This window comes from Esox lucius, chromosome 14 (genome assembly GCF_011004845.1).
Source record: "Esox lucius isolate fEsoLuc1 chromosome 14, fEsoLuc1.pri, whole genome shotgun sequence".
In the NCBI taxonomy this organism is placed as follows: Eukaryota; Metazoa; Chordata; class Actinopteri; order Esociformes; family Esocidae; genus Esox; species Esox lucius.
In genome coordinates this window covers 1,209,671-1,237,030 of record NC_047582.1, presented here as the reverse complement: position 1 = coordinate 1,237,030, position 27,360 = coordinate 1,209,671, and the positions used below count along the sequence as shown (strand labels likewise).

General features: G+C 42.1%; 1 protein-coding gene across 2 annotated transcripts in view; it reads right to left on the bottom strand.

Annotated features, from left to right (window-relative positions):
• Window positions 1-268: 268 nt before the first annotated feature.
• aff1 (AF4/FMR2 family, member 1) overlaps window positions 269-27,360 on the bottom strand; it is a 72,037-nt gene continuing 44,945 nt past the window's right edge. The window contains exons 6-19 of one of the 2 annotated variants that reach the window (XM_029125121.2): window positions 23,472-23,508; window positions 19,854-19,911; window positions 13,185-13,329; window positions 11,903-12,874; window positions 10,071-10,162; window positions 6,267-6,513; window positions 5,898-5,989; window positions 5,729-5,792; window positions 5,483-5,619; window positions 5,156-5,227; window positions 4,925-5,018; window positions 4,660-4,706; window positions 4,123-4,352; window positions 269-3,820 (exon numbers count right to left, since the gene is read on the bottom strand). In XM_029125121.2, the coding sequence (XP_028980954.2) occupies window positions 3,696-3,820; window positions 4,123-4,352; window positions 4,660-4,706; window positions 4,925-5,018; window positions 5,156-5,227; window positions 5,483-5,619; window positions 5,729-5,792; window positions 5,898-5,989; window positions 6,267-6,513; window positions 10,071-10,162; window positions 11,903-12,874; window positions 13,185-13,329; window positions 19,854-19,911; window positions 23,472-23,508 (2,412 nt within the window). In that variant the 3' untranslated portion in view covers window positions 269-3,695. The remainder of the gene's footprint in view (window positions 3,821-4,122; window positions 4,353-4,659; window positions 4,707-4,924; window positions 5,019-5,155; window positions 5,228-5,482; window positions 5,620-5,728; window positions 5,793-5,897; window positions 5,990-6,266; window positions 6,514-10,070; window positions 10,163-11,902; window positions 12,875-13,184; window positions 13,330-19,853; window positions 19,912-23,471; window positions 23,509-27,360) is intronic. The other variant, XM_029125122.2, reaches the window with a different exon arrangement.

Here is a 27,360-nt window from a genome sequence, read left to right as displayed (position 1 = left end):
GTGGTGTGTTTATGCAATTTGAGTGCAAAAATAAAATGTAATCAATTATAGCGCCTAACAACAAAACTAACAACACTGACTCTAACAACAAAACTGCATACTCCGTCCATCTCCTTAAATGCCATTAGATTAAAACTTAGAGGTCCTTCCCTTCTTAAATGAGTCTTCAGCATACAAGAAGGGAAGTATGCAAATTACAATATTAGGTCTCTTGTGAATAGCATACTCCTCACTTCAATTGAGCTATTAAGCATAATTCACACAGACAGATTTTCCCCAAAGTTTATTGCTTCTGAAACATTTTACACTGCAGAGCTCAGGTCTAGATGACAGAAATGTACCGTGGAATCAGTTTCATATTTTCAACTATTCCTCTTCAGCTACAGCGGCCAAGCTACAAAAGGTCTGCAAACAGCATCTTTGGAAAAAAGGAACTTAATAGTAAAAGTAAGCCTAAATTCATTGCCAACCAGTCTTTATACATCTCTGTACATTGCATCTCAAACTATTTACATATTTTCACAAGGCAAAAAAGTTGAATTACAAAACATTTCTGCACATTTTCCCAGTAAATGACCATGGTGAAGATGGTCCTTTTAGTGTAAGATCATATGTACGGGCAAACATTTTCATTTTGTACACACAATAGCTACAAATGATGCAGAAAGAATATATGTTTTAATGAAACGACAATAAAGCTTCAAAAATATGATATATGTCACATGATATAGAAACCAGAGAAATGCATTTAAGTAAGTACAGTGTATAATTGTACTTCTTCACACAGGACAACAATTAATGTGCAGTATTGACATCCAAGTTGGGAAACTCAAACTATGATTACTTATAAAGCAGCCTACTTTGAAGAAACAAAATAAAAAAAGTACCAGTGTACTGTATTCATACGTCATATTTGTGATAAAATAAATACATAAATGCATTGTTCTTTTGTGATTCCATGTGCAGCCCTTATATATTTGTACTCCAATAGAAATATAGTTTTTCCAGTGAGCCCCAATTTATTTTACAGTTTAGTAATAATAAAACAATTCAACTAACTAATGGCACAGATCTAGTAAATGATAAACAAAGCACTGTGATATAAACCACTTACAAATCTTTTCCCAATAACAGTGTTTCATTATTGTTTTTTCAAAATACATTGTTTAGCTTTTATCACTTATTATTGCTCATAACCAAAGCCTTACTACAAGCTAGAGGAAAGACTGACAAGTCAGTCATTCTTAGGAACTCAAATTGGTGCCTTCGGTCGAACCCATTGCAGAACACTGAAGAAAACATAAAATACAAAGAAAGATAATAATGAGCATGTCGGCCAATTATAACAAAATGCAGTGTTAATGTTGAAATGATAGCGCAGGTTGGGAAGAAAATATCAAAATATTGATTGATGTAAAAATAAATAAGGAACACTAGTATTTTGCTACTGATAACATATTACAATAAATAACCAACGTTGTAATAAAATACAAGTTTGTAATACCATTACAATCCAACTTGTCGAAATCAGAAAATGGGCCCAAATTAAACAGTGTTTTATTAAGAAAATTCTGTCATTCCATCTAGAGAAAGTGGTCTAGGACATCCTAGTCAGCTGTGAACATACATGATGAGGTCCATGATCATAATGTCTACTTCTCCAGACATCAACTGAGTCACAAATGGGACCCTACTCTTTGAATAGTGGACTACCGACAATTAGGACGCACTGTAATCTAGGGAGTTGTGGGGTTTACCCCACAGTCTTACGCCAGATGGTGAGACAGCCCACCTTCACTGGCTCCTAGAAACACTTCCGTTCCTCAATGACGCCATCTGGCACTGTGAAATGGAGGTTTAAGGTGATGGTAACAGGCACTCAAAATAATGGGGGTCCATAGGGTCATTTTGAGGTCAGTTCTAAGACTAAGCAATTAATCTGCCAATCAATTACTTCTGCTGACAAATGGGAAATACTGCAGTTTCATCTAATGTACTAAAAAGGTAGCAATCATTCAGATACGTGCTGACGGGTTTTGAAAAACTTAAATCGGAGTGGTGCCATAATTGTATGCAAGAACAAGATGTAATGTCTGAACAGGAGCCTGTTGTTGCATGCTCACAGGTTACCAGTCACACAATGCATCAGTTTTCCAACATCATGGCTGTTAGTAAAGGGAAGAGCAGGACTTTGGCTGGCTATACTGACTTTCACTGAAACCACACACACACACACACACACACACACACACTCACTCACTCATTTGACATCAGTTGGTGGGACTCGCTTTGTCAACGATACATTCAATAAGTAGTGGACAGACTTGAGTCTCATCTAAGGCACATGTTTGTTTTCTACTGAATGATGCTGTGTCTGTATAAAAAAAATGGGAAGATGTACACAGCAAAAATCTCTACGAGATTGCCCAATTAGAGTAAGTACTAGAGTAAATACTACAGTATGTACACTCATATCCAAAAAGACTAAGCCCCCCCCCCCTCCTTAGACAGTTTTGTTTCCATGTGCAGTGAAGATGAGGTAGAGTTAATTAAGTACTCTGTTCTGTCTGAAGAGAAGGGACCAGTGCTACTTACCAGCTGAACTGTGATCAGACTATCTGGTTTTTTATCAACACTGTTTATAATGAACAGTTATTGTTGATAAAAGGAACAATAACCAGCTCAAGTCAAAGCACATCTTTTCTTATGACTTCAATTTACATAATTGACCTGTCCTGGCAGATGTATTCCATCTCTTTTGAAAAGAAAAAGGGAGGATACTAATGAACACAGTCACGGGCCAAGTGTCAAGGGCCATATTGTCTGCAGGAAGAAAGATGTTCTGGAATACTGACATCCATATTTCAGGGCAATTTTAACCACAATATAACCACTTTGAAATACATAATGGGAGAGCAGAAAGGTACTTGCTTATATTCTGCAGGGTTGACCAACATAAAAAACTACTAGTTTTATAGACGTGTCTGGAATGGATGGATACCTTTAGTTCTTTAGGTCTTTTCAGTTGAGTGAAGTAGTAAACAATGGCCAAGACATTGCTTTTGATCAAACAAAAACAAACTTAGAAACATCAACAACAATATATTAATAGTAATAATATTGATAGTAATAATAAAGATCATGATAAAGCTAATAAATAAATGTAGTCACTACTGCATTACCACAGAAGGATGAGAGGCCCCTACTCCCAAACAAAATGCAGGCTTCCCAGTCAACCATCCCACATGGAGATGACCTCACCCCTCTTCAGGACAGGAAAAAAAAGGGTTGGCTGGCTGTGTGACCAGTTGCACAGAAATTGAGAGTCACGTTCAGCACACCACAGCTCTAACCTGTGATCAGTCCATCGGGTCCTTCTGTCTTTTGAGCGCCACAAGTGGATGAGATTGCATTGCTGGTTGATCCTTCCATGGAACCAACGGGTGTGTGTGTACGCAAGATTGGGAAATGCAGAGTCTCAATGATGTTCCCGATTTAGTGTAGTTGGGGGACAATTGACTATGTGACCTGACATCCATATGAACAACTTCATTCTTTTATCTCATGGCTGGTTAATAAATAGAAGAGAGCGTTATCCAGGGCTGGGCAGAGCATGGCTAGGTACTTGTGGGTAGGGCTAAGCAGGGTTTAGGAGTGTAGTGTGGGATGGGTTTCAGAAGCGGTTAAGGTTAGGGTCACTTGGCCTCACGGATGTCCAGTCGTAGCCACTGCAATCCCTGCCGTGTATGACGAACCAGAGAGCTGATGTTGGAGGTCAAGTTCAACGGGCCCAGAGCAGAGTTCAGCTCTGACAGCAAACCTAAAGAAGCACAGACAGACAGACAGGCACGCACAGACAGACCAAGACAGGGCCAGACAGAGATACAGACAGCCAGACAGAGATACAGACAGAGACATGGAATCTATAGGTCAATACCAAACATTAAACAGAGTAACAGTAGAGAAATGCTGACATGAACCTGAACGTCCACATCACCAGTATTTTTCCCCCAGAGCAACAATGACCTCTGGTGGTAACATATACAACTCCAGCTGTAAATAATCCCTGTGTAATTATGCTATCACTATGAAAGACCTGTAACCCTTTCCTTGTGTCCTTACCGCTGCCTTTGTGGGCTAGCTCATCAGCCTGCTCCCAGATGTCGTGAGCACTCAGAAAGAGTGCTGTGATGTTGACGTAGGACGACGCCACCTGCTGGATAACCTGTGGAATGGCCACGGAGCTCATAGTGCCCATCCCCACCCCACTGCTGTGGTTGGAGCCGGGCCCAGAGCTAGCAGAGCTGGCAGGGGACGGCATTGGAGACATTGGGGATGGGGTGCCCGTGCTTCTGGAAATAACAGAGGTCATGGCATGACTGTGTGCTTGGGGGGGGGGGGGCACTTCATCCTTAGAGCAGCTGTAAGTCACAATGAGGATGATTTTCTGCTAAATGACTAAACTGTCAAACCTATATAGAGTGGGTCCTTATCAAATGTTTTTGATTTCAGAAGTGCTCTCAATTGATGTAAGAGAGATAAATCATTTGCACCTGTTATATAGCCATAACTCTGATAACTGACTACATGCAACAGTAACAAAAATGATGCTTTTCAAAGAAGAAAAGCTATGTACTATGTTGTAGATAAAATACATACTTTGAAACGCAAGGGGAGGGAGCCTGAGCCGCAGACTTAGAGGAGCTCTGAAAATAAAAAATGGAAGATCCAGTCGGACAAATATTGGATTCAAGGAATTATCTACATTCAGGACACGTCAAACATTTAGGTTGATTGGTACTGGAATTACTCGAACCGGTTGTTTCCACAGAGCATTTATTTCAGCAAATGTGTGTAATGTGTATACTAAATGCACAAAGACAAACAGAAACAGAAGGGTCAACTTGTGATCCTAAGAGCATACCTTGAAATGATCTGTGAGGGTCCTAGAATACTTAAGTGCGGTTTCTCTCTTGTTGCGAAACATGGCCATCTGTAGAAGGGACTGGCACCTCATACTGAATGACGCGCAAAAACAAGGACACACAATCTACTAGAATACTTCATTTGAATCACCTTTCAGGTATAAAATACAAAAAACTAAATTATGTTAACTGTTGTTTTGCGTAGAGTACATAGGATTGTTTCCATTTACCATAAAACGATAAAGTCCTTGTCTGTAGCGGGGGACGAATGGTCTACAGAACCTTTCAGTTTCAATATAAACCTGTAGGAAGTAAATGGAGGGATTTACAGAAAACAACCAGACAAAGCCTGTACATGCAAAAGTTGTTTCACGTCCTAGAAACCATGTAGACCATACATCCACATTGTGTTTTGATAGTCAGAACGCAACTGTAGTGCATAGATCATTAATTCATAAAATGTTTTTGTTTATATTATTGTAACCTCTCTTCATATCCTCAGTTTGAGGAATCATTGCTCTGGCTTCATCCAGTTCAAATAGTTTTTGGCAGCTCACCTTATCAGATCCAGGGTTTCTGCAAACATTGTGTACGCTGACTTCGGTGTCTGGGGATCAGTTTCCATAGCGATGCCGCTCTCCATAAATGACATGGCAGCATCTAGGTAATTGAAAGCTTTGCCAACCTTATCTGACTGGAGGGAAGAAATACATACACAGACCTTGGTTTAAAATTGGCCACAGAATCCATAAAAAAGAATGAGAAAGAAATTAGGATTTAAAGAAGTAAAAGTTTACTCTTACCGTGGCGTCAGCTTTGTGCTTGAGTTTTTTGGCTTCCTTCATATAATACTCCACTGCTTGCAGCCTGTAGTTAACAGAAATTGTTACATTTTAGCCACAACCAACAACATCCCAATGGGAGATGGTCACTCACAGTAATAATAATGACACAGTAGGTAAGGAATCTTACTTGTCATCAAACTTTAGCAGGGGTCGGGAGGACAGGGCAGCCCCAGTGGGCTGGGCAGGCACGGAGAAGGAAAAGCTGCTCATGGGGGCCTTCTGATAAAACCACAGAGAACACAGTACAGCCTCCATTTCAACACTTCTTTCTCATTAATTTATTTCCGATACAGCAATTAGAGAGACCTTTAGTGAACTTTAGTGACAATTTCATGTAGAACACAGACGTTGACTCATATCTAATGAATTAATTGATTAGAAAGTACTGCTACGGAGTTGAATGGTAGTTTCACCTAGCTTCTTAAAATGTATGCATTACTTGTAATTTGATGTGGAAAAGAGCTTCTGATAAATGAATACAATTAAAATGTCTTGCCTTGCCAGTCTTAGAATGCTCTGTGCGATGTTTGCTAGTGCTCTTCTGCTTGACATTGGTGAAGGCCTGCCTATTTCTGCTGTTAGCTGCTGAGGCGGCAATGGGCTCAGGAGGCAGTCCTGCAGGTCGCTTGTGCCCCCCCATCTTTTTTCCATGATCCTGAGGGGCATTGGGCTGCTGCTCAGGGACTGGACAACCCTTTTTAGACTTCTTCTTAGGCTTCTCCTCATCTGGGTTCTTAGGCATCCTGAAAGGGAACAGTCCAGGTGGCATGTTAAATCAATGAGACAAAGAGGAAGATAGTGGAAGGGGACTTTCCAATCCTAACGGGAAAACGCCCCCAATCAGAAATTAGGGTTTGGAAATCACCAACATTTCCTTAGATGTCATCTCTTTTAAATATTTTTTATAAGTTAAAGTTAAAGGGGCACTGTGTAGAATCTGGCCTCTTAACAACATTATTTGTCTCCTCGTCTTCCAATACCAAACAAGACTGATATAGTACTAGCTAGTCCAGGGTGGTTTAGTTTGGGAACGATAGTACTAACAGGTGGACCAGCAAATATAATTAAATAGGGAATTTCAGTTATTTCGATACATTTTGTAGAAAACGATTACCTTTATGCTAGAAGTACAGTATAAATATTTTAACCTAACTTTTCTCACATCATTATTTTAAGATTCACGCATCCTCTGAAACACACCTCATCATGCCTTTCCGCATTTTATCACAGCTTGCTAAACAAAGAAGTTTTAGCACTCAGTACACATTCTGGAGGACAATGCATTCCACACTCAATAACCACAACTGAGCTCAGACACCCAACCTACCACGAGGTGCAACTCTGTCCAAAATCCACCCGTCTACCCCGGGCTAAGTGAATATGCGCTGTCCTGTGCGGGACACCCGGGAATTGTTATGCTGCAATCAAACCCCTGGCCACAATGATGCAGAGACATTGACCACCAACCATTTAGGTAATCTCTATTTCAAAAACGTACATAACCTAATATATATTTTTCTGCTGCCCCATAAAACGCAACACATCTGGCACTTCACAATTTTCACTCTGTCCTTCTCCGCAGTTTCGACAAAGCTCTCTCATGGTACTTAAAATCCACTAAGCACACAGTTTTAGGCAATAATTATTAAGGAAAATTTACAGAATGTCCAGAGGTGTTCCTACAGATAACAGCATAAGTATTTGTAGCATAAAGATGGTGCTAGTTAGCTAATAGGGGGTCGTATTTTTTCGCTACGTCACTAACCAACTACTGAAAATATAAATGTCCAATTAATGACATACTAGTTAACATTTGTATGTGACTAATAATCATCAGAAACATTGATGACTTGATCAAATGATTACTCGGTACAATATGTTTTTCAAAATTGCTGTTGGATATGCCGATAATTGGTTTGGGATTATGTATTCTGTATGTATATGTTCAGTTACTATAAACTATAGTTGAAACAAAATGGTTGTGGGTGGGTATTCTAGCATGACAATGACCCAAAACACATGGCCAAGGCAACAAAAGAGTTGCTCAAGAAGAAGCCCTTTCACGTTCTGGAGTGGCCTAGCCAGTCCCCAGACCTAAAACCCATAGAAAATCTGTTGAGGGAGCTGAAGATTTCAGTTGCCAAATGTCAGCCTCGAAACCTTAATGACTTGGAGAAGATCTGCAAAGAGGAGTGGGACAAAATCCCACTGTGTGCAAACCTGGTGGCCAACTACAAGAAACGTCTGACCTTTGTGATTGCCAACAAGGGTTTTGCCACCAAGTACTAAGTCATGTATTGTGGAGGAGTCGAATATTTATTTCACTCATTAAAATGCAAATACATTTATTTTGCGTATTTCTGGATTTTTTGGTTGTAATTCTGTTTCACTGTTCAAATAAACCTACCATTAAAATTATAGACTTATTTCTTTATCAGTGGGCAAACGTATAAAATCAGCAGGGGATCAAATACCCCCCCCCCCACTGTATGTATGAATTGCGCTATATAAATAAACTTGCTTGCTTGCTTAAAAAAAAACAAAAAAACATTAATAATTTAATAATTTTACTTCCATAGTCATATGTACATACAGGTGTTGGTCAAAAAATTTGAATATCATCAAAAAGTTGATTTATTTCAGTAATTCCATTCCAAAAGTGAAACTTGTATAATGTATACATTCATTCCACACCGACTGATATATTTCAAGTGTTTTTTTCTTTTAATTTTGATGATTATAACTGACAACTAATGAAAACCCAAAATTCAGTATCTCAGAAAATTAGAATATTGTGAAAAGGTTCAATATTGTAGACACCTGATGCCACACACTAATCAGCTAATTAACCCAAAACACCTGCAAAGGCCATTGAATGGTCTCTCAGTCTAATTCTGTAGGCAAACACATGGGGAAGACAAAAGACGATCATTGACACCTTGCACCAGGAGGGCAAGACACAAAAGGTAATTGCTAAAGAGGCTGGCTGTTCACAGAGCTCTGTGTCCAAGCACATTAATAGAGAGGCGAAGGGAAGGAAAAGACGTGGTAGAAAATAGTATACAAGCAATAGGGATAACCGCACCATGGAGAGGATTGTGAAACAAAACCCACTAAAAAATGTGGGGGAGATTCACAAAGAGTGGACTGCAGCTGGAGTCAGTGCTTCCAAGAACCACCACGCACAGACGTAGGCAAGACATGGGTTTCAGCTGTCACATTCCTTGTGTCAAGCCACTCTTGAACAAGACACAGCGTCAGAAGCATCTCGCCTCGGCTAAAGACAAAAAGGACTGGACTGCTACTGAGTTATGTTCTTTGATGAAAGTAAATGTTGCATTTCCTTTGGAAATCAAGGTCCCAGAGTCTGGAGGAAGAGAGGAGAGGCACAGAATCCAAGTTGCTTGAAGTCCAGTGTAAAGTTTCCACAGTCAGTGAATTTTTGGGGTGCCATGTCATCTGCTGGTGTTGGTCCACTGTATTTTCTGAGGTCCAAGGTCAACGCAGCCATCTACCAGGAAGTTTTAGAGCACTTCATGCTTCCTGCTGCTGACCAACTTTATGGAGATGCAGATTTCATTTTCCAACAGGATTTGGCACCTTCACACAGTGCCAAAGCTACCAGTACCCGGTTTAAGGACCATGGTATCCCTGTTTTTAATTGGCCAGCAAACTTGCCTGACCTTAACCCTTTAGAAAATCTATGGGGTACTGTGAAGAGGAAGATGCGATACGCCAGACCCAACAATGCAGAAGAGCTGAAGGCCACTATCAGAGCAACCTGGGCACTCATAACACATGAGCAGTGCCACAGATTAATCGATCCCATGCCACGCTGCATCGCTGCAGTAATTCAGGCAAAAGGAGCCCCAACTAAGTATTGAGTGCTGTACATGCTCATACTTTTCATGTTCATAATTTTCAGTTGGCCAACATTTCAAAAAAAATTTTTGTATTGGTCTTAATTAATATTCTAATTTTCTGAGATACTGAATTTGGGATTTTCATTAGTTGTCAATTATAATCATCACAATTAAAACAAATAAACATTTGAAATATCAGTATGTGTGTAATGAATGAATATAATATACAAGTTTCACTTTTTGAATGGAATTACTGAAATAAATCAACTTTTTGATGATATTCTAATTTTATGGCCAGCACCTGTATATGTTTCTGTCCAGGCCAGAAAAATGATGTACCAGAAGTAGCACATTGGATGCAGAATGAGGATGGATATGCTGCAGACTTCCTCAAGCTGGGAAAAGCAAAAAACACTGAAGGGCATAGGGTTACTCACTCAGACTTGCGGGAACTAGGACCTGAAGAAGAGGATTTGAGCTCCTCTGGCTTTGACTTCTTCCTTGGAGGGGCTTTCACATCCTTTTCAGCCTAAAAACCAAATATTAGAATTACACAAAAATTATATATTTTAGGGGTAGGTATGCAATTCTTACATTTGGAAATGCAATTTAAACATACATTGCAGCAATACACTTGTCAACTGGTGCTGTAGTACTACTACCATTTCTAATGCTAATCAACCGTACAGGTTGGCAGGCCGTAAAAGGGGCAGTGACGAACAGCCTAGATAAGAGCCTTGTAAAGTAGGCCAAGCTGCAATGTTTGCCTTGACAGCAGAGGTCCAAAGGAAAAAAGGACCAAACAACAAATCTTCTCAAATAATTTTACTGGCAGATCCGGATTGAATAAGTTGCAAAGGGATAATGCCATGATTGATTTGATGCAGTATTATTTCTGTTGTTGCTTTCAATACATAAAACAAAACAGCAGTAATTGAGATTGTTGCACATACTAACCTGGTGGGGACTGAAAATCCCTACAGGAATAGTAAAACAAGGAACACCTAACCTTGTGGGAAGATTTCACTGGTAACCAAAAGGATAAAGGCTATGCTGTGGGGGTGTTTTTCTGCTAAAGGGACGTAGATGGGTATTCCAGCATAACAATGACCCAAAACACATGGCCAAGGCAACAAAGGAGTGCCTCAAGAAGAAGCATATTAAGGTCCTGGAATGGCCTAGCCAGTCTCCAGACCTTAATCCCATTGAAAATCTGTGGAGGGAGCTGAAGGTTTGAGTTGCCAAACGTCAGCCTCAAACCTTAATGCTTAATGACTTGGAGAAGATCTGTAAAGAGGAGTGGGACAAAATCCCTCCTGAGATGTGTGCAATCCTGGTGGCCAACTACAAGAAACGTCTGACCTCTATGATTGCCAACAAGGGTTTTGCCTTACAGAGGGGTCGAATACTTATTTCACTCATTAAAATGCAAATCAATTTATAAAAAAATGTACATGCGTATTTCTGGATTTTTTTGTTTGTAATTCTGTTTCCCTGTTCAAATAAACCTACCATTAAAATTATAGACTGATCATTTCTTTGTCAGTGGGCAAACGTACAAAATCAGCAGGGGATCAAATAATTTTTTCCCTCACTGTATAGTAAACTAAAGGAATATGGCTCGGGTTTGGTCTAGATTTAGGATAACATTAGGTGTTGGATTTAGGACAGGAAAAAGCACAGCGCCAATGTGTTTTAGAGTACAACAGCACTGCTTATGCACTTATACTAGGCTAGGAGTGATACAAGGGCAGTACTGTGGCCTAGTGGTTTGAATATTGGAATCTGTAAATGTAGAAATGTTGGTTTGAAATGTTAGTTTGACCCCATGAGCAGACAAGCTGAAAAGCAAGGCACCTGACCCTGGATAATATTGTCTACTACATCAGTGTTTTTCAACTCTGCTCCTGCAGGCACCCCGCCCTGCACGTTTTAGATCTCTCTCTGCCCAAACATACCTGATGGAGCTCATCAAGGACTTGACAATGAGCTGATCAGTTGAATCAGGTGTGATAGAGCAGGGGGAGATCTAAAACATTCAGGGTTGAAAAACACTGTACTACATGACTACATGAAAATTATATATTTTAGGGGTAGGTATGCAATTCTTACATTTGGAAATGCAATTTAAACATACATTGCAGCAATACACTTGTCTGCATGTTTGATGTTAATGTACTACACCCTAAGGGCTGCTGAACTAAAACTAGCTGCACAACCAGAAACAGCATGCATTCTAATAAACAAAACAAAATACATTTTTACACACCGGTCTCTTTTTGTTAACTTTAGTGGGGATGGGGGCAGCCGGTTCAGTGTCTCCCCTCTCCAGGGCTATGCTGGATCTCTTCCTGGTGGCGGAGTCCTGGCACCCCTGAGAAAGCCTGGAGTTCTGAGCAGGGACCCGGGAGAGCAGGCTCAGCTCTATCTTAACCATTAGAGTCTGTGGAGGCCCCTGGGAGCCTGTGGAATCTTTGGCTGGGGACTCATGTTTGGCCTCGTGTGCTGCTCCTGGAGATTGTCCCCGGGGCTTCTTTTGGCCCTTCTGAAGGGCCGGGAGAGTCTCTGTCCTGACACTGGGGGTAGTCTTCACGGATGGAACTGCCTGGTCCACCCTCTGGGCAGGACTGGGAGAATACTCCCTCTTAGGTACCAGAGTTGCCTTTGGACCGCCGCCTTCAGACTTCAGTTGTTTCGTCTTCCTCTTCTCAGAAGAGATGCGCTTGGTGGGCTTCTTGCTGTCAGTTTTGTCCGTTTTGGTGCTCTTGCAGCTGCCATGCCCGGTTTTCGTTTTGACCTTTGGCCGGTCTGTGAACAAGGGGTCTTTGTCACGGGGGGCGACCTCCACACTCTCCACCCGTAGCCCGGCCTGAGGGGCCTCCAGATGGGGAGCCTTGACCGGTCTCGAGGGGTGTTTGTTACCCACAGTCTTTCTCTGGCCGCTGCAGTCTCCAACGCGTGTGGTCGCCGGGGATGTGTGGTGGACATGCTGGTTGTGGGCAGTTTCCTCGCTGCACTGAACTTTGGCTTCGTTGTCGCTGAACTCCGGGCCGTGCAGGGCCTTATTGGATTTGTAATCACTCGGAGGAACGACTTCCCCCTCGTCCTCTGCATCCTGGCCCTGCTGCACTTTGGGTAAAGTGGTGTGCACAGCGTCACTCTGACTCTCTGTAGTGGAGTTCTGCTGGCTTCCTCTGATCCAGTTGATCAGCTGCCAGTTAGTTACCACGGGGCCCTCAGCCTGGACAGACAATATATGAAGAGACATACAGAACCCGGTATAACTGGTAAGCCTAGTCCCGGACTCTAAAGCCATTCACTGTCCAAGAAAACAGGCTATCATGAACATATGACCGATCACAGCCAAACAGATTACACAAGTAAGGCTTTTGTTGTGTTTCGCTTGTGTTTGAGCTTTTTAACCATGTAAATAGGGCACACTTGTTATAGAGAGAATGTATTTTAATGTGTTTTCCCTGATTCAATTGAAAGTCAATGTGCAGACAATGCGATTGTCCCAATTATGTGATGTCTTAACGGTGCATTTGTACCTTGGGTACAGGTGGGTTGCTGATCCTCAGGGGTTGTGGGGGCTCCTCTGTCCCGCTCTCGCTGTCTGACTCAGATCCAGAGCTGCTCTCTGAGTCACTGGAGCTAGCTGACTCAACCCCACTGGAATGTGCTGTTATGACCGTACTGAAAGGCCATAGACAGAAAGTAGGGTTACAAAAAGCATGTGTAAGGAAAGCAATTCAGTTAATCAATTCAGACGTTTACAGGAATGCATTTCTTGCATCAGATGTTGATAACTCACAGAAGTGCTGTACAAGCAGTACTTATTTCCCATTTGCACCCTTTTAAGTGTGATCACATCGGTCCGACGTCATTTAAAAGTACAATGCTTAGCCAGGAAGCGGACAACATGGAACACTTGTCTTGTACAGTCATACATCCAATATCACAATGTTGTCACACACGGGACCGATGGATTTTTATTGGATGTAAAATATCACAAACCCTACTTAATGACACTGTCTTCATAGTTGTCTTTGTTTTGCAACATGCATAACTGATTTATAGCAAGGTTCCCAGACCTATATGTGCATCCAGTTCCTTAAAAATAAATATTTTTTAAATTGGGAAGAAACTAAAAACATCTCACGCTGGCACGGAATATTTTTACTATCACCAGCAACAGCACTTGTTTGACAGAGAGTGCCATGTTACCAGGTAAACAACATTGTCAGTGAGTTTATACAACATACAGGGCAGGTGTCTCGCCAAAGCAATTCACCAAAACGTGTCACGCATTCCGGCGCAAACATTTGTTGTTGCTAATGTGAATCTAAAATTATATTAACATTATAATAAAAGTTATTTAAATGAAATCGTTTTCACGACAACTGCTGTTCACTAAATAGGCTCTAACATACTATACCTTTTATTTTTAATTATTAATGATATTCAAACTACTAATGTTTGGCACACCTGCTGGGGATGATGAAAATCTCTCTATTACAAAACAACATCCCGCTCCTTGCCACATCACTATAAACCCTGTGAGGCCTTTTTGCACAGAAAAACACACACACACACACACACACACACACACTAATAGTGAGGTACCACTGGGACCGCTTCCAAGCTAAACACAGCAGCCTCCAGGATCACTAAGCAGTCTCCTGTTGTAACACCCCACCAGATGTTCTGTCAGAGCCCCGTCCTTAACAGACAAGACGGTAGAAATTATTACCATTATGTCTAAAAACCTTAAATATAAAAAAATAGACCTAGCTCGTCTGAAATTCTGAAAATATGAAAAGATTGGAAGAGTCACACTCGTGTTCTGCGTCACTGAATTATGGGTTTTGAATGTGGGACAGACTCATTTCTGCAGCTTTCTGTTTGCCCAACATAGATTTTCCATTTTACACTAAAAATGCCTTATTAACAAAAGCCAAGTGGCCCGGGGTTCACAATGAGTAAGAAAGATCTTACTGAAGAAAATCTCCAAGGCATCTCCTCAATTACCCGCAGAATAATGTGGTGCTATAAAGACCACCTGTATTATGTAGCTATAAATTGGTCACACAACCGGCCTATTGTGTTATAGCATTCCGGTAGGATCCTACCCCAATCTGAGCCTTGCAGCTGAAACACCCTGGGCTGTGAGCAGTGTCTGTGCTCAAACGCTTAGCGTTTTTCTAACTCGAATTATGAGAGGACCCCATCTCACCTTGAAAGATACAGTGAGGGAAAACATTATTTGACCCCCTGCTGATTTTGTACGTTTGCCCACTGACAAAGAAATTATCAGTCTATAATTTTAATGGTAGGTTTATTTGAACAGTGAGAGACAGAATGACAACAAAGAAATCCAAAACAATGCATGTCAAGTTAAATAAGTAATTTATAAATTGATTTGGATTTTAATTAGTTAAATAAGTATTTGATCTATCAATCAGACAGATTTCTGGCTCCCAGGTGTTGATTATACAGGTAACGAGCTGAGATTAGGAGCACACTCTTAGAGGGAGTGCTCCTAATCTCAGCTTGTTACCTGTATAAAAGACACCTGTCCACAGAAGCAATCAATCAATCAGATTCCAAACTCTCCACCATAGCCAAGACCAAAGAGCTGTCCAATGATGTCAGGGACAAGATTGTAGACCTACACAAGGCTGGAATGGGCTACAAGACCATCGCCAAGCAGTTTGGTGAGAAGGTGACAACAGGAAGAAACAGGAAGAACTGTCAATCTCCCTCGGTCTGGGGCTCCATGCAAGTTCTCACCTTGTGGAGTTGCAATGATCATGAGAACGATGAAGAATCAGCCCAGAACTACATGAGAGGATCTTGTCAGTCATCTCAAGGCAGCTGGGCCCATAGTCACCAAGAAAACAATTGGTAACACACTACGCCGTGATGGAATGAAATCCTGCAGCGCCCGTAAGGTCCCCCTGCTCAAGAAAGCACATGTACAGGCCGGTCTGAAATTTGCCAATGAACATCTGAATGATTCAGAGGAGAACTGTGTGAAAGTGTCGTGGTAAGATGAGACCAAAATCGAGCTCTTTGGCATCAACACAACTCTCCGTGTTTGGTGGAGGAGGAATGCTGCCTATGACACCAAGAACACCATTCCCACCGTCAAACATGTAGGTGGAAACATTATTCTTTGGGGGTGTTTTTCTGCTAAGGGGACAGGACAACTTCACCGCATCAAAGCGACGATGGACGGGACCATGTACCGTCAAATCTTGGATGAGAACCTCCTTCCCTTGGCCAGGGTATTGAAAATGGGTCGTGGATGGGTATTCCAGCATGACAATGACCCAAAACACACGGCCAAGGCAACAAAGGAGTGCCTCAAGAAGAAGCACATTAAGGTCCTGGACTGGCCTAGCCAGTCTCCAGACCTTAATCCCATAGAAAATCTGTGGAGGGAGCTGAAGGTTTGAGTTGCCAAACGTCAGCCTCCACCTTCATGACTTGGAGAAGCTCTGAAAAGAGAAATGGGACAAAATCCCACCTGAGATGTGTGTAAACCTGGTGGCCAACTACATAAAATCTCTGACCTCTGTGATTGCCAACAAGGGTTTTGCCCTTGTACTAAGTACTAAGTCATGTATTGCAGAGGGGTCGAATACTTATTTCACACATTAAAATGCAAATCAATTTATAAAATGTTTGACATGGGTTTTTATGGATTATTCTGTTGTTATTCTGTCTCGCACTGTTCAAATAAACCTACCATTAAAATTATAGACTGATCATTTCTTAGTCAGTGGGCAAACATACAAAATCAGCAGGCAATCAAATAAATTTTTCCCTCACTGTATATTAAAATAGTGCTAAACCTAAGCAATTACCAAAAATAAATATAAAGAAGACCAGGAGTGAATACCACCTAGGCAACCCTGGTTCTGCTGAACCATAGCAACTTTGTGTTATTGATTCAACCCATTTGAAAAAACAGGTGTGTTTGGAGGTGTACAGCAACTCTTTAATAAAATACTGTTCTCAATACAATTATTCCATCTTTATTTAACCAGAAAAAGGACTCAATGAGATTAAAATTCAACAAGAAACAAAAACTAATTTAAAACACAGAACATAAGGAAATCAAAATAACCCCACCATCCAGCGTCAATCAATAACCAAATAAATACATCAACAATTAAAAAAGGTGCACAATATTAAAAGCACTGACAACTAGATAGGCCATCCTCGAATATTTTCTATGCATCTTTAATCACACCCAGTGCTACAAGCTTCTGCATTTTAGGTTTTTATTTTTTGAAGACTATTCCATGCAGTAGGACCAGCAACCCTAACAGTTTCTCTGCCCATCTCTGTGCAGACGGTGGGAACTGTAAATAGAGATCCTTTGATGGTAAGCAATCGCTTTTAGAACTCGTTTTGCAGATAATTTCACAAAGGTAGAATGGTGTCAAACGCAGGACAGCTTTGTAAATTAACAAAAACCAGGCAAGCCTAGTTCAGCTGGCCCGGAATACAAAGTGTTGCCATCTCGAGATTCAAACTTGGGTCGCCCACGTAAAAGGCTATGTCATTAACCACTACACCACAGAGCGTTAATAGTTAATTGGCCATTTGTGAATGACAATGATAAACTGACTAACGTTTCTTACTAAGTATACCTCCACCTCAAATAGCATCTATGTATGGCGTTTGCCACTGGCCGTTTTAACAGCGTATTAGCCAGTAATAAGCTTTACCGGTATCTACTAATTTACTGGAATAGTCATAAGAATTGAGCAGTTGCTAGCGAGTCTGCCAAAGCTATTTCAATTAATGTCATAATAGCGTATTTTTTTTCTTTCATGGCAAAACAACATACTTTGAACGCCACGGCATTACACGTTTTCAGCAGTCGCTAGACTCCATTGATGATGGTGTTAAACTGACTAACGATCTTATTAAGTTTACCTCCACCATAGCGTCTATGAACCGCATGCTTTTGCCACTGGCCTTTTAACAGCTTATTAGCCAGTAATAGGCTTACTAGTATCTACTTACTCCTAGGAATAATCATAAGAATTGTAGCAATTGCTAGCGAGACTGAAGATGAACTTTTCCATGCCAGAAACAGTCGCAATATAACCATATACAGTTTCAGTTAAGGCTTACTATAACGTAACTACTGTATGTTAAGCCAGCAAATGTGTTTTTCTATCCTGACCCAAAATGCATGCACGGATGCGTACTTCAAAAATCCACCAGAAACAGTCACAATATAAACATAAACTGTATAAACATAAAAGTCTAGATGCCTAGTAGCCTGTAGAGATGCATTTGGTAATTACCATTACTTTATAACACAAGAACAGCCAAGCATTTTAATGATATCGCAATGCCATATTTGCAAAATCCCACATTGTAGACAAGTGTCGCCAAATAGATTCAAGCTTTGTCAGTATGCAACGATGCAGTAAACATGGGCCTGCACCTTATCTTACAACATGTTGGTAATCCAGGAACCTATACAAAGGTCATATTTGTGGAGTTTAACACCATCAGAACAGACAGGACTTCATCAAGAATCATTAAGACAGGGAATCATTAAGACAGGACTTCATGTTAATATCTGGAGCATGATTATATTTCATAGCTACAATTAAAACGTCAATACGGCATTGCAATATTATTTAAATGGCTGGCTGTGTGCTTTAAAGGCAAAAAGGAAATTACATAACATCAGCAAGCCAGTGGTTTTAACCTAAGAAGATGCACACAGGTAGGTGATAAGAAAAACAAATATTCCAATCTAAGTTCTGCATGTTAGACCGTGTCCAAACATAACAACAATGAAAACGCTATTATAAATGACAAAGTATAGTTACTTCGCTATCAAAAATAAACAGATTATATTTTTTTCCCCGTTTTTGTTTTTGGGAAGAACATAATTTCCATCGATCATCAGTTAGGATTTTTCTGGCCAGCTCTCCCAGTTAGAAACATGATTTTGTATAGATAGCTATATGTTTTCTAGGGGGGGAACATCGTTTGCATCCATCGGCTAACTTTTTAGAAAAAAAAAAATTCTGGCAAGCAGTCCGAGCTACCTTGAGGAAAGGAATGGGAGTTTTAGCCCTTCCTTCTAACCACGACCAAGTACTTTAAACTGCCCTTCCTACAACGATAGGTTTGCAACAAAAAATTCCTTGGATAATTACATACCAATGAATCATGGTGAAAAATGCATTCCGAATGATAGTGCAATCCTTCCTTGTAAAACAAGTAAGATAGTTCATTTCCAAGTGCTGACTGGTCAACAGCTTTTAACATGTTCATTTTGAGATGCAAATAGTACTGGATTTTAGCTATGCATTTCAAAGGCCTGTAAACAGGACAGCATTTTCTGCCTCCATAGATAGTTCAGCCGATACGGCTGTATTTCTCTTTTGGCTTGTTTAACTGTATGTAGCTACTGATGCCTCCAGCCAGCTAATCCTCAACTAATCTGTCTAGTCCTCGGCGAAATCTGAAACCTGGTCTACTGGGTGGCAGTCTGATACTCTAACCAGTACGTTATTTAACAATGGCTACTCAGTCAGCCAGCCAGTCAGTCACTCACTCACCCAAGTCAGTCAGCCACCCAGTCGGTCAGCAAGAAATATTCCCCTGTTCTTGGCCAAGCTCTACGGTTCAGCAAAAAAAGCATGCCAGCACATGCGCTTAAAGGGTGGGATTTGTTTGCCCTGCCTGTGAAAATACTCAGAGGAAATACTCTAGAAAGAACATGGAGATACAGCCGTGTGTGGATGACAGTCAGGCTCTGAATGTGATGGGAGAGAAAGAGGCAATAGATGTGTCCGTGGCACTTAATTTTTTCAGATTTAACACTTATTTAAAACCAGAGGAACCTGTTGGGGACAGGATCACGTGAAAAGCAAACCTGTCATGTGACTGGAGACTCCTGCCAGCTGCAGCCCCTCTCTGTAAGCAGAGAGCAGGGTGATGTATTTCCACAGTCTCTCAATGAGTAATCTAATACATGGCTTGTTCTTGATTTGCTGCAATACAAACGGCTGTGGCACACAGACACAAATGATACCTCTGACCTCTGGAAGTTCTCTTAGGTCACAGAGGGTCACCGCAATCTTATCGCCCCTAAATAGAAGCGAGGGCCTGGCACACATCGTGGCCCAGTTTGGGGACAGGAATCCCCGTTGAGACACGCAGGGTATACTCACGATGAGCTCTGTTCACAGTTCGTGGAGGAGGGGACTGCTGGAGGTGATTCATAGTGTTCTGGGAAGAGAAAACACCAAACATTACATGACTTGAATGCAATTGCTTGTTTGTTCAAACATTCATTCATCTTCTTCCGCTTCATCCAGGGCCGGGTCGCTGGGGCAGCAGTCTAAGCAGAGATGCCCAGACTTCCCTCTCCCCAGACACTTCCTCCAGCTCTTCCGGGGGGACACCGAGGCGTTCCCAGGCCAGCCGGGAGACATAGTCCCTCCAGCGTGTCCTAGGTCTTCCCCGGGGTCTCCTCCCGGTGGGACGGGACCGGAACACCTTCCCAGGAAGGCGTTCCGGAGGCATCCGAAACAGATGCCCAAGCCACCTCAGCTGACCCCTCTCGATGTGGAGGAGCAGCGGCTCTACTCCAAGCTCCTCCCGGGTGACCGAGCTTCTCACCCTATCTCTAAGGGATCGCCCAGCCACCCTGCGGAGAAAGCTCATTTCGGCCACCTGTATCCGGGATCTTGTCCTTTCGGTCATGACCCAAAGCTCATGACCATAGGTGAGAGTAGGAACATAGATTGACCGGTAAATCGAGAGCTTCGCCTTGAGGCTCAGCTCTTTCTTCGCCACGACAGACCGATACATCGACCGCATTACTGCAGAAGCTGCACCGATCCGTCTGTCAATCTCCCGTTCCATCCTTCCCTCACTCGTGAACAAGACCCCTAGATACTTAAACTCCTCCACTTGAGGCAAGCACTCTCCACCAACCTGAAGTGGGCAAGCCACCCTTTTCCGACTGAGGACCATGGCCTCGGATTTGGAGGTACTGATTCTCATCCCCACCGCTTCACACTCGGCTGCAAACCGTCCCAGCGCATGCTGAAGGTCCTGGTTTGAAGGGGCCAACACGACAACATCATCCGCAAAGAGCAAAGACGAAATCGTGTGGTCCCCAAACCTGACACCCTCCGGCCCCTGGCTGCGCCTAGAAATTCTGTCCATAAAAATTATGAACAGAACCGGTGACAAAGGGCAGCCCTGCCGGAGTCCAACATGCACTTGAAACAAGTCTGACTTACTGCCGGCAATGCGGACCAAGCTCCTGCTTCGGTCGTATAGGGACCTGACAGCCCTTAGCAAAGGACCCAGGACCCCATATTCCCGAAGCACCCACCACAGGACGAGTTTTTGCCTCCACAACCACCCGGGCTGCAGTCCGCTTGGCCTGTCGGTACCAGTCAGCCGCCTCAGGAGTCCCACAAGCCAACCAGGCCTGATAGGACTCCTTCTTCAGCTTGACGGCATCCCTTACTTCCGGTGTCCACCACAGGGTTCGGGGATTGCCGCCTCGACAGGCACCGGAGACCTTGCGGCCACAGCTCAGAGCGGCCGCTTCGACAATGGCGGTGGAGAACATGGTCCACTCGGACTCAATATCTCCAGCCTCCCTCGGGATCCAGTTGAAGCTCTGCCGGAGGTGGGAGTTAAAGATCTCTCTGACAGGAGACTCGGGCAGACGTTCCCAGCAGACCCTTACAGTACGCTTGGGCCTGCCGAGTCTGTCCAGCTTTCTCCCCCGCCATCGGATCCAACTCACCACCAGGTGGTGATCAGTTGACAGCTCCGCCCCTTTCTTCACCCGAGTGTCCAAGACATACGGCCGCAGGTCAGATGAAACGACAACAGCGGCCTAGGGTGTCCTGGTGCCATGTGCACTGATGGACACCCTTATGCTTGAACATGGTGTTCGTTATGGACAAACTGTGACTAGCACAGAAGTCCAATAACTGAACACCACTCTGGTTCAGATCAGGGGGGCCGTTCCTCCCAATCGCACCCCTCCAGGTGTCACTGTCGTTGCCCACGTGGGCGTTGAAGTCCCCCAGTAGAACGATAGAGTCCCCAGTTGGAGCACTTTCCAGCACCCCTCCCGGAGACTCCAAGAAGGTCGGGTACTCTGCACTGCGGTTCGGCCCGTAGGCACAAACAACAGTGAGACCTATCCCCGACCCGTAGGCGCAGGGAAACGACCCTCTCGTTCACCGGGGTAAACTCCAACACATGGTGGCAGAGCTGGGGAGCTATAAGCAAACCCACACCAGCCCGCCGCCTCTCACCATGGGCAACTCCAGAGTGGTGAAGAGTCCATCCTCTCTCAAGGAGTGTGGTTCCAGAGCCCAAGCCGTGCGTAGAGGTGATCCCGACTACCTCTAGTCAGAACCTCTCAACCTCACGCACGATCTCAGGCTCCTTCCCCGCCAGCGAGGTGACGTTCCACGTCCCTAGAGCTAGTTTCCGTGTCCAGGGATCGGGTCGTCTAGGCCCCCGCCTTCGACTGCCGTCCGATCCTCTCTGCACCGACCCCTTATGGTCCCTCCTGTGGGTGGTGAGCCCACGGGAAGGCGGCCCCACGTCGCTCGTTCAAACAGCCACAGATATTCATTTCATTGTATTCCACTGAGATGAGGATGGGTAAAGAGAGAGATGCGAAGTGAGGGGAAACCGCAGCTATGTAAAGCCTACAAAAATTGTGTGCAAAAAACTATTTATGCGCATCGGTTATATGCGCATCAGTTAGGTGGAAAAGAACCAGGAGGGCGGGACAGCTGCAGTTACCTATAGAGTACCAACCTTACTGAAACACAGATCAAAATATGACAAATAATTATAACATAGAACACACCCTTTACTAAAACACAGATCATAACAACATAAACAATCATAATATGGGACACACCCCCTTTTTGCAGCCACATCCTGGCTGTTCTCCAATCAGGGAGGTTTGAATGGGCAGGTCAATAAAACCATTAAGAGAGCCCCAGGGCCCAGAGCTGAGCTCATTTGGGAGGTTTATTATGCCTTGCCTGGCAGGTTCCTTGGACAGGAGATGAACAACAAGGCTGTGATCAATGACTTTTTAACTGTGGGGGACGAGAGGTTCAAGTGTTTGTGACGGGGCCTGGCGGAGATGAAGAGAAAGGGAAGAGTGAGAAAGAGAGGGCAAGTGAGCAGGGGAAAAACAGCACAGTAGTGTGCCAATGCGGATAAGAAAGATACTGCTTTCCATTGGCTTTGATGTTAAGAGGCCACAGTAAGGTTTTTAAAGTCCTCCCTGTGATGAGGATAATACAAGCTGACACCAGAGGTTTAACCCTTAGTGTTGTTATGGTGGGTTGAGAGAGTGACACACAGAGTGCTACATACAAATACACAAAGCGCCACCTGACAAAAAGAGTGAGACAAAGACCAGAAACAAAGAGAAAAAGAGACAGAGACCAGAAAGAGACAGACAGATACCAGAGAGAGTGAGAGACCAAAAAAAGAGAGTCAGTGATCAAAAAGAGAGAAAACAAAGACCAGAACAAGAGAGAAACCCAAAGTGACAGAAACAGAGAGAAACCAGAAAGAGTGGGAAGATGTTTAGCTGACATTTGTCAGAATCACTGAAACAGGGCTACAGAGCGAGTAACCCCCATCAACTAACAATAACCTAAAAAAGCCTTGGAGGGCGAAGTTGGTTTTCAGAGGAAAACTTAAGCTACTAACTAGGGGTTTGAACATGATGCATGTAATATGAGACCCAGATTGTAGAGTCCCATTCCCCCACAATTACTTACTTTGTCCTGGAAATGCAGGTCGGTCATGCTGTGCTTCCTGTGAAAAGACAAAATAGAGGCAAACAGAATTACTGACAGACAAGACAATGTCGGAAACTAACAAGGGAATAACGCACCAGTATTTATTTTGCGTGGCTGAGGTTAATAGTTCCCCGCTCCACACGTTGTTGTGCACTGCATGCATGTGTGCAGGTCAGCCGACTAGAAAAGTTGGAACATTGAATCGGAGATGTAGAGTAAGTTGGTCATGTTTGAATACTATTGCAATGGATTTAGCTTTCTTTCCTGTGGGTGCAAACCTTAAACCTCATTCACACAGAAGCGGCAATGCCTTTGTAGAAAACATAAGCGCTCCCTTGGTAGCCATTCAAAAAAAGGTTCCCGCCCCTCTCCTTGAAGCAGGACGGCAGCGCCGGCCACGGCAGAACAGCACACAGGATTTTTTGTGTTCTGTTTTTTATATCCTTCTCCATTGAAAACCAATAAGAAAGCTGGTTAGAGGTACTACAAAACTGAATAGTCCATAACCTAACCAAAACCTCGGACGAACAGCTAATTTGACTATTACTAGAAAAGGAGGAAATCTATAACGTCACACTCAAGGTCTATCAAGACAATATAAGAAACAATATAGCGTGGTCAATGATTGTTCAGAGTCTCGGACCTACAGTTGCCCTCGATCAGTTAACACGTAATATGTATTTAGTAGGGCTAGCTTTTGATATCAACCAAAACAAAATACTAGCTAATTGCTACAGCAGATAATTTTTTTAATAAATGGCATGCACCCATTTTTGTTAATGAACCGTTTTTTATCTGCTGTTGGACCTGGATCAGAAATGTATTTCCCCCTGCGCTTGAAGCTGCTGTCATTGTAATCTATCCCTCTTCTCATGCTTCTGCTGATCAACAACTTTACTAAAGACGTTTCTCAAGGGCACATATCATTATATTTAATGTTTATAATGTACTGCCTTTCTTTCCTCCGAGTGGGAGACACATCTATGTTCGATTTGTATGTTTTGTTACATAAGCTATCTTCAACATTTCAAATCCAAATGAGCCAATAAGATCAGATGTTACACCCAGTGCCATATATAGTCACATACAAATGCACTACGGAATAACAAAACAAATATAGACGTTTATTACTTCAATATTAACTAAATAGTATCTAGCAAAAAATATATATATTTTATTCTGGTGCAATATTCTTTTCAACCGAAATATAAACTTCTTGTGGGGCCCTCTGATTGGCTGCCACGGGTGCCGCCCAACGCACCAATTAAAGCTCCACTTCTGAACGGATTGTATTTCTGTTAACCCTATGTACATACTGTCTGCTCACTAGAGCTACAGAGCAACACGCTCTCATTCATTCCCAATGAGTGCCAGCGAATCACAGCGACAGCGGGCAGAGACCACATTTCCCAGCGACAGTTGAGATGTTCAACTTTATGCTAATTTCCAGCGAGCGGGCAGTGACCGAGATCAGCGACTACCAATGGCAGGGCAGATGTTCTCTGCTTCTTGGAAGTCCCTTCTCTATTCTACTCGCTAGCTGAAAACATTGACAAGAGAGATACTTATAATTGCGGTGTCCGGTTTCCCCATTATTTATGACGCTTCGCTGGCCTCATACAGAGATATAAATCTAAAAATGGATGGATGGAAGATTTCAGAGATCGTTGGGATCACGGGTGAGTGATACATGCATAACGTAAAACGAAGTAACTTCCTATTTTAACATTGACAAATCATTGACTTGGCATCGTCGTAATACATTTTTAGTAGTGGAGTCACGCAAATACTAAATACTAATTAATATGTGCAAAGACAGATGTTTCCCTTATACTGGTTGACTGGCTGTCGCTGGCATAAGTTAGGAAGATACGCCCGGCCAGGCCCGGCATGCTAGGTTCAGCTCAGCGACAGCAAGCAGACAGCGTGCGCGTAGCATTAAGGCATAGTCCGTCTCGTTTTTCAATTTCCCCATTAATTTTCCCTATAAGGGACTTTAGAATCGCTTCAATAATGGCTGTTTTGTGTAGATTTACGCCACCTCTTCATTTTGATACCCATTTTGAATTATCCCTACAAACGTGTACATGCCAAATAGTAACATAGCATTGTATAGTCTACAATTCCCTAAAGTAAACTTAATCTCTACATAATTTCTAACCTAAGCTAACGTTGACCAGCGCGATCAATCTGAAATCTTTGTGCTGTTGAAATGAAGTGTTACATATCTTCTGTCCCTTTCTATACTAGTCATTGCCATTAGCAAGCTAGCAATCCAGTAGCAAATACATAGTTTTGTTTTACTCATAGAAATATTACTAATAGAAAGCTTAGTTTGTCGACATTACTGTCAATTTCAGACCATATGTTATTTTTATGGAGAAGCATTAAAGGGGCAGAAGACCACTACAAGTGTGGACATAAGCAGAGGTGCAACAATAGTGAAGGTTAGAAGTTTATCCTGTGTTGGTCAGTGTAGCTAACAAGAAACAACAATTGATATATTATCAATAAACAAATTATCCAGGATACTCCCTTGGACACCATTATGATATATAATGCTGTCATTATTTACATTCTGAATATAATTGTCTTTTTACACATAAAGCTTGTATTGTGAGAGAGAGTGACAGAGAGAGTGTGACAGAGAGTGACAGAGAGAGAGTAAGAGGTTAATCAGCAAGAAGCTTGCTGTTTAGATTCTTCTCTGTGGGAAACGTGGATGGTTTTCCAGCTACCACAGGCTGCACTTAATGATGACGTTGAACCTAAGTATAGTTCTTTGAGATAGTCAAATTTGTGGCAAATTAGGTTTTATGGGGATTATGAGTCATAGTATTTCAGTGAATTGACCAAGTGAGTAAATGCCGGAGATAACGGAGTGACTTTTGTGCCAGGAGTGGCATAAAGTCACCCAACAGCAATGTGACAGACCGGTGGAGACAATGCCAAGATGCATGAAAGATGTGAATACAAATCAGGGTTATTCCACCAAATATTGATTTCTGAACTCTTCCTAAGTAAAAACAGTTGTATTTTGTTGTTGAAAAATGAATATGAATTTGTTTTCTTTGCATTATTTGAGGTCTGAAAACGATGCATCTTTTTTTTGGTTATTTGGACCAGTTGTTATTTTCTACAAATAAATACTCTAAATGACAATATTTTGATTTGGAATTTGGGAGTAATGTTGTCAGTAGTTTATAGAATAAAACAAAACTGTTCATTTTCCTCAAACACATACCTATGATTAGTAAAACCAGAGAAACTGATAATTTTGCTTAATTCTTTTCAGAGCTGTATTTCAAAAACATATTTTTAATATGTGCCTATTTTTTTTTTAAACATATACTAATATATGTATTACAAATGTATGGCCATATATTTCATACATATGTTTACATATTCGATTTTGGCCAATGCATTTAGCATTTACATCTAACTGATATATTTCCATATTTGTATTGTTTCCTGTCATGTGTTTATGTTAGCTAGTCTTTTCTTTTAAGTATTTTTACTGAGAGGAATGGCATTCAGGATACTGTGTTAAAATATATGCATTTTGTTTTCATAATAAGTCTTTTTTTAAATGTAAATTGTACTTGGGAGTACAAAGTGGTTAATTATATTGAAACTGAAAAAGGTGCTATATGCTGCTTGACAGTGACTAAAGTCAAAACTTTGGAGTATTTACTAAACATGTAATGTGACACAATGGAAGTTGAATGATACTGTGAATAAAGGCCCTTATTACATTAAGATGACTGACTCTAACCAGCTATTTCTTTACTTGCATTTACAATGTATTTCATAGAATTTATGGTAAATACATATTATACAATTTACAAATCGGCTATTTGTAAAAGAT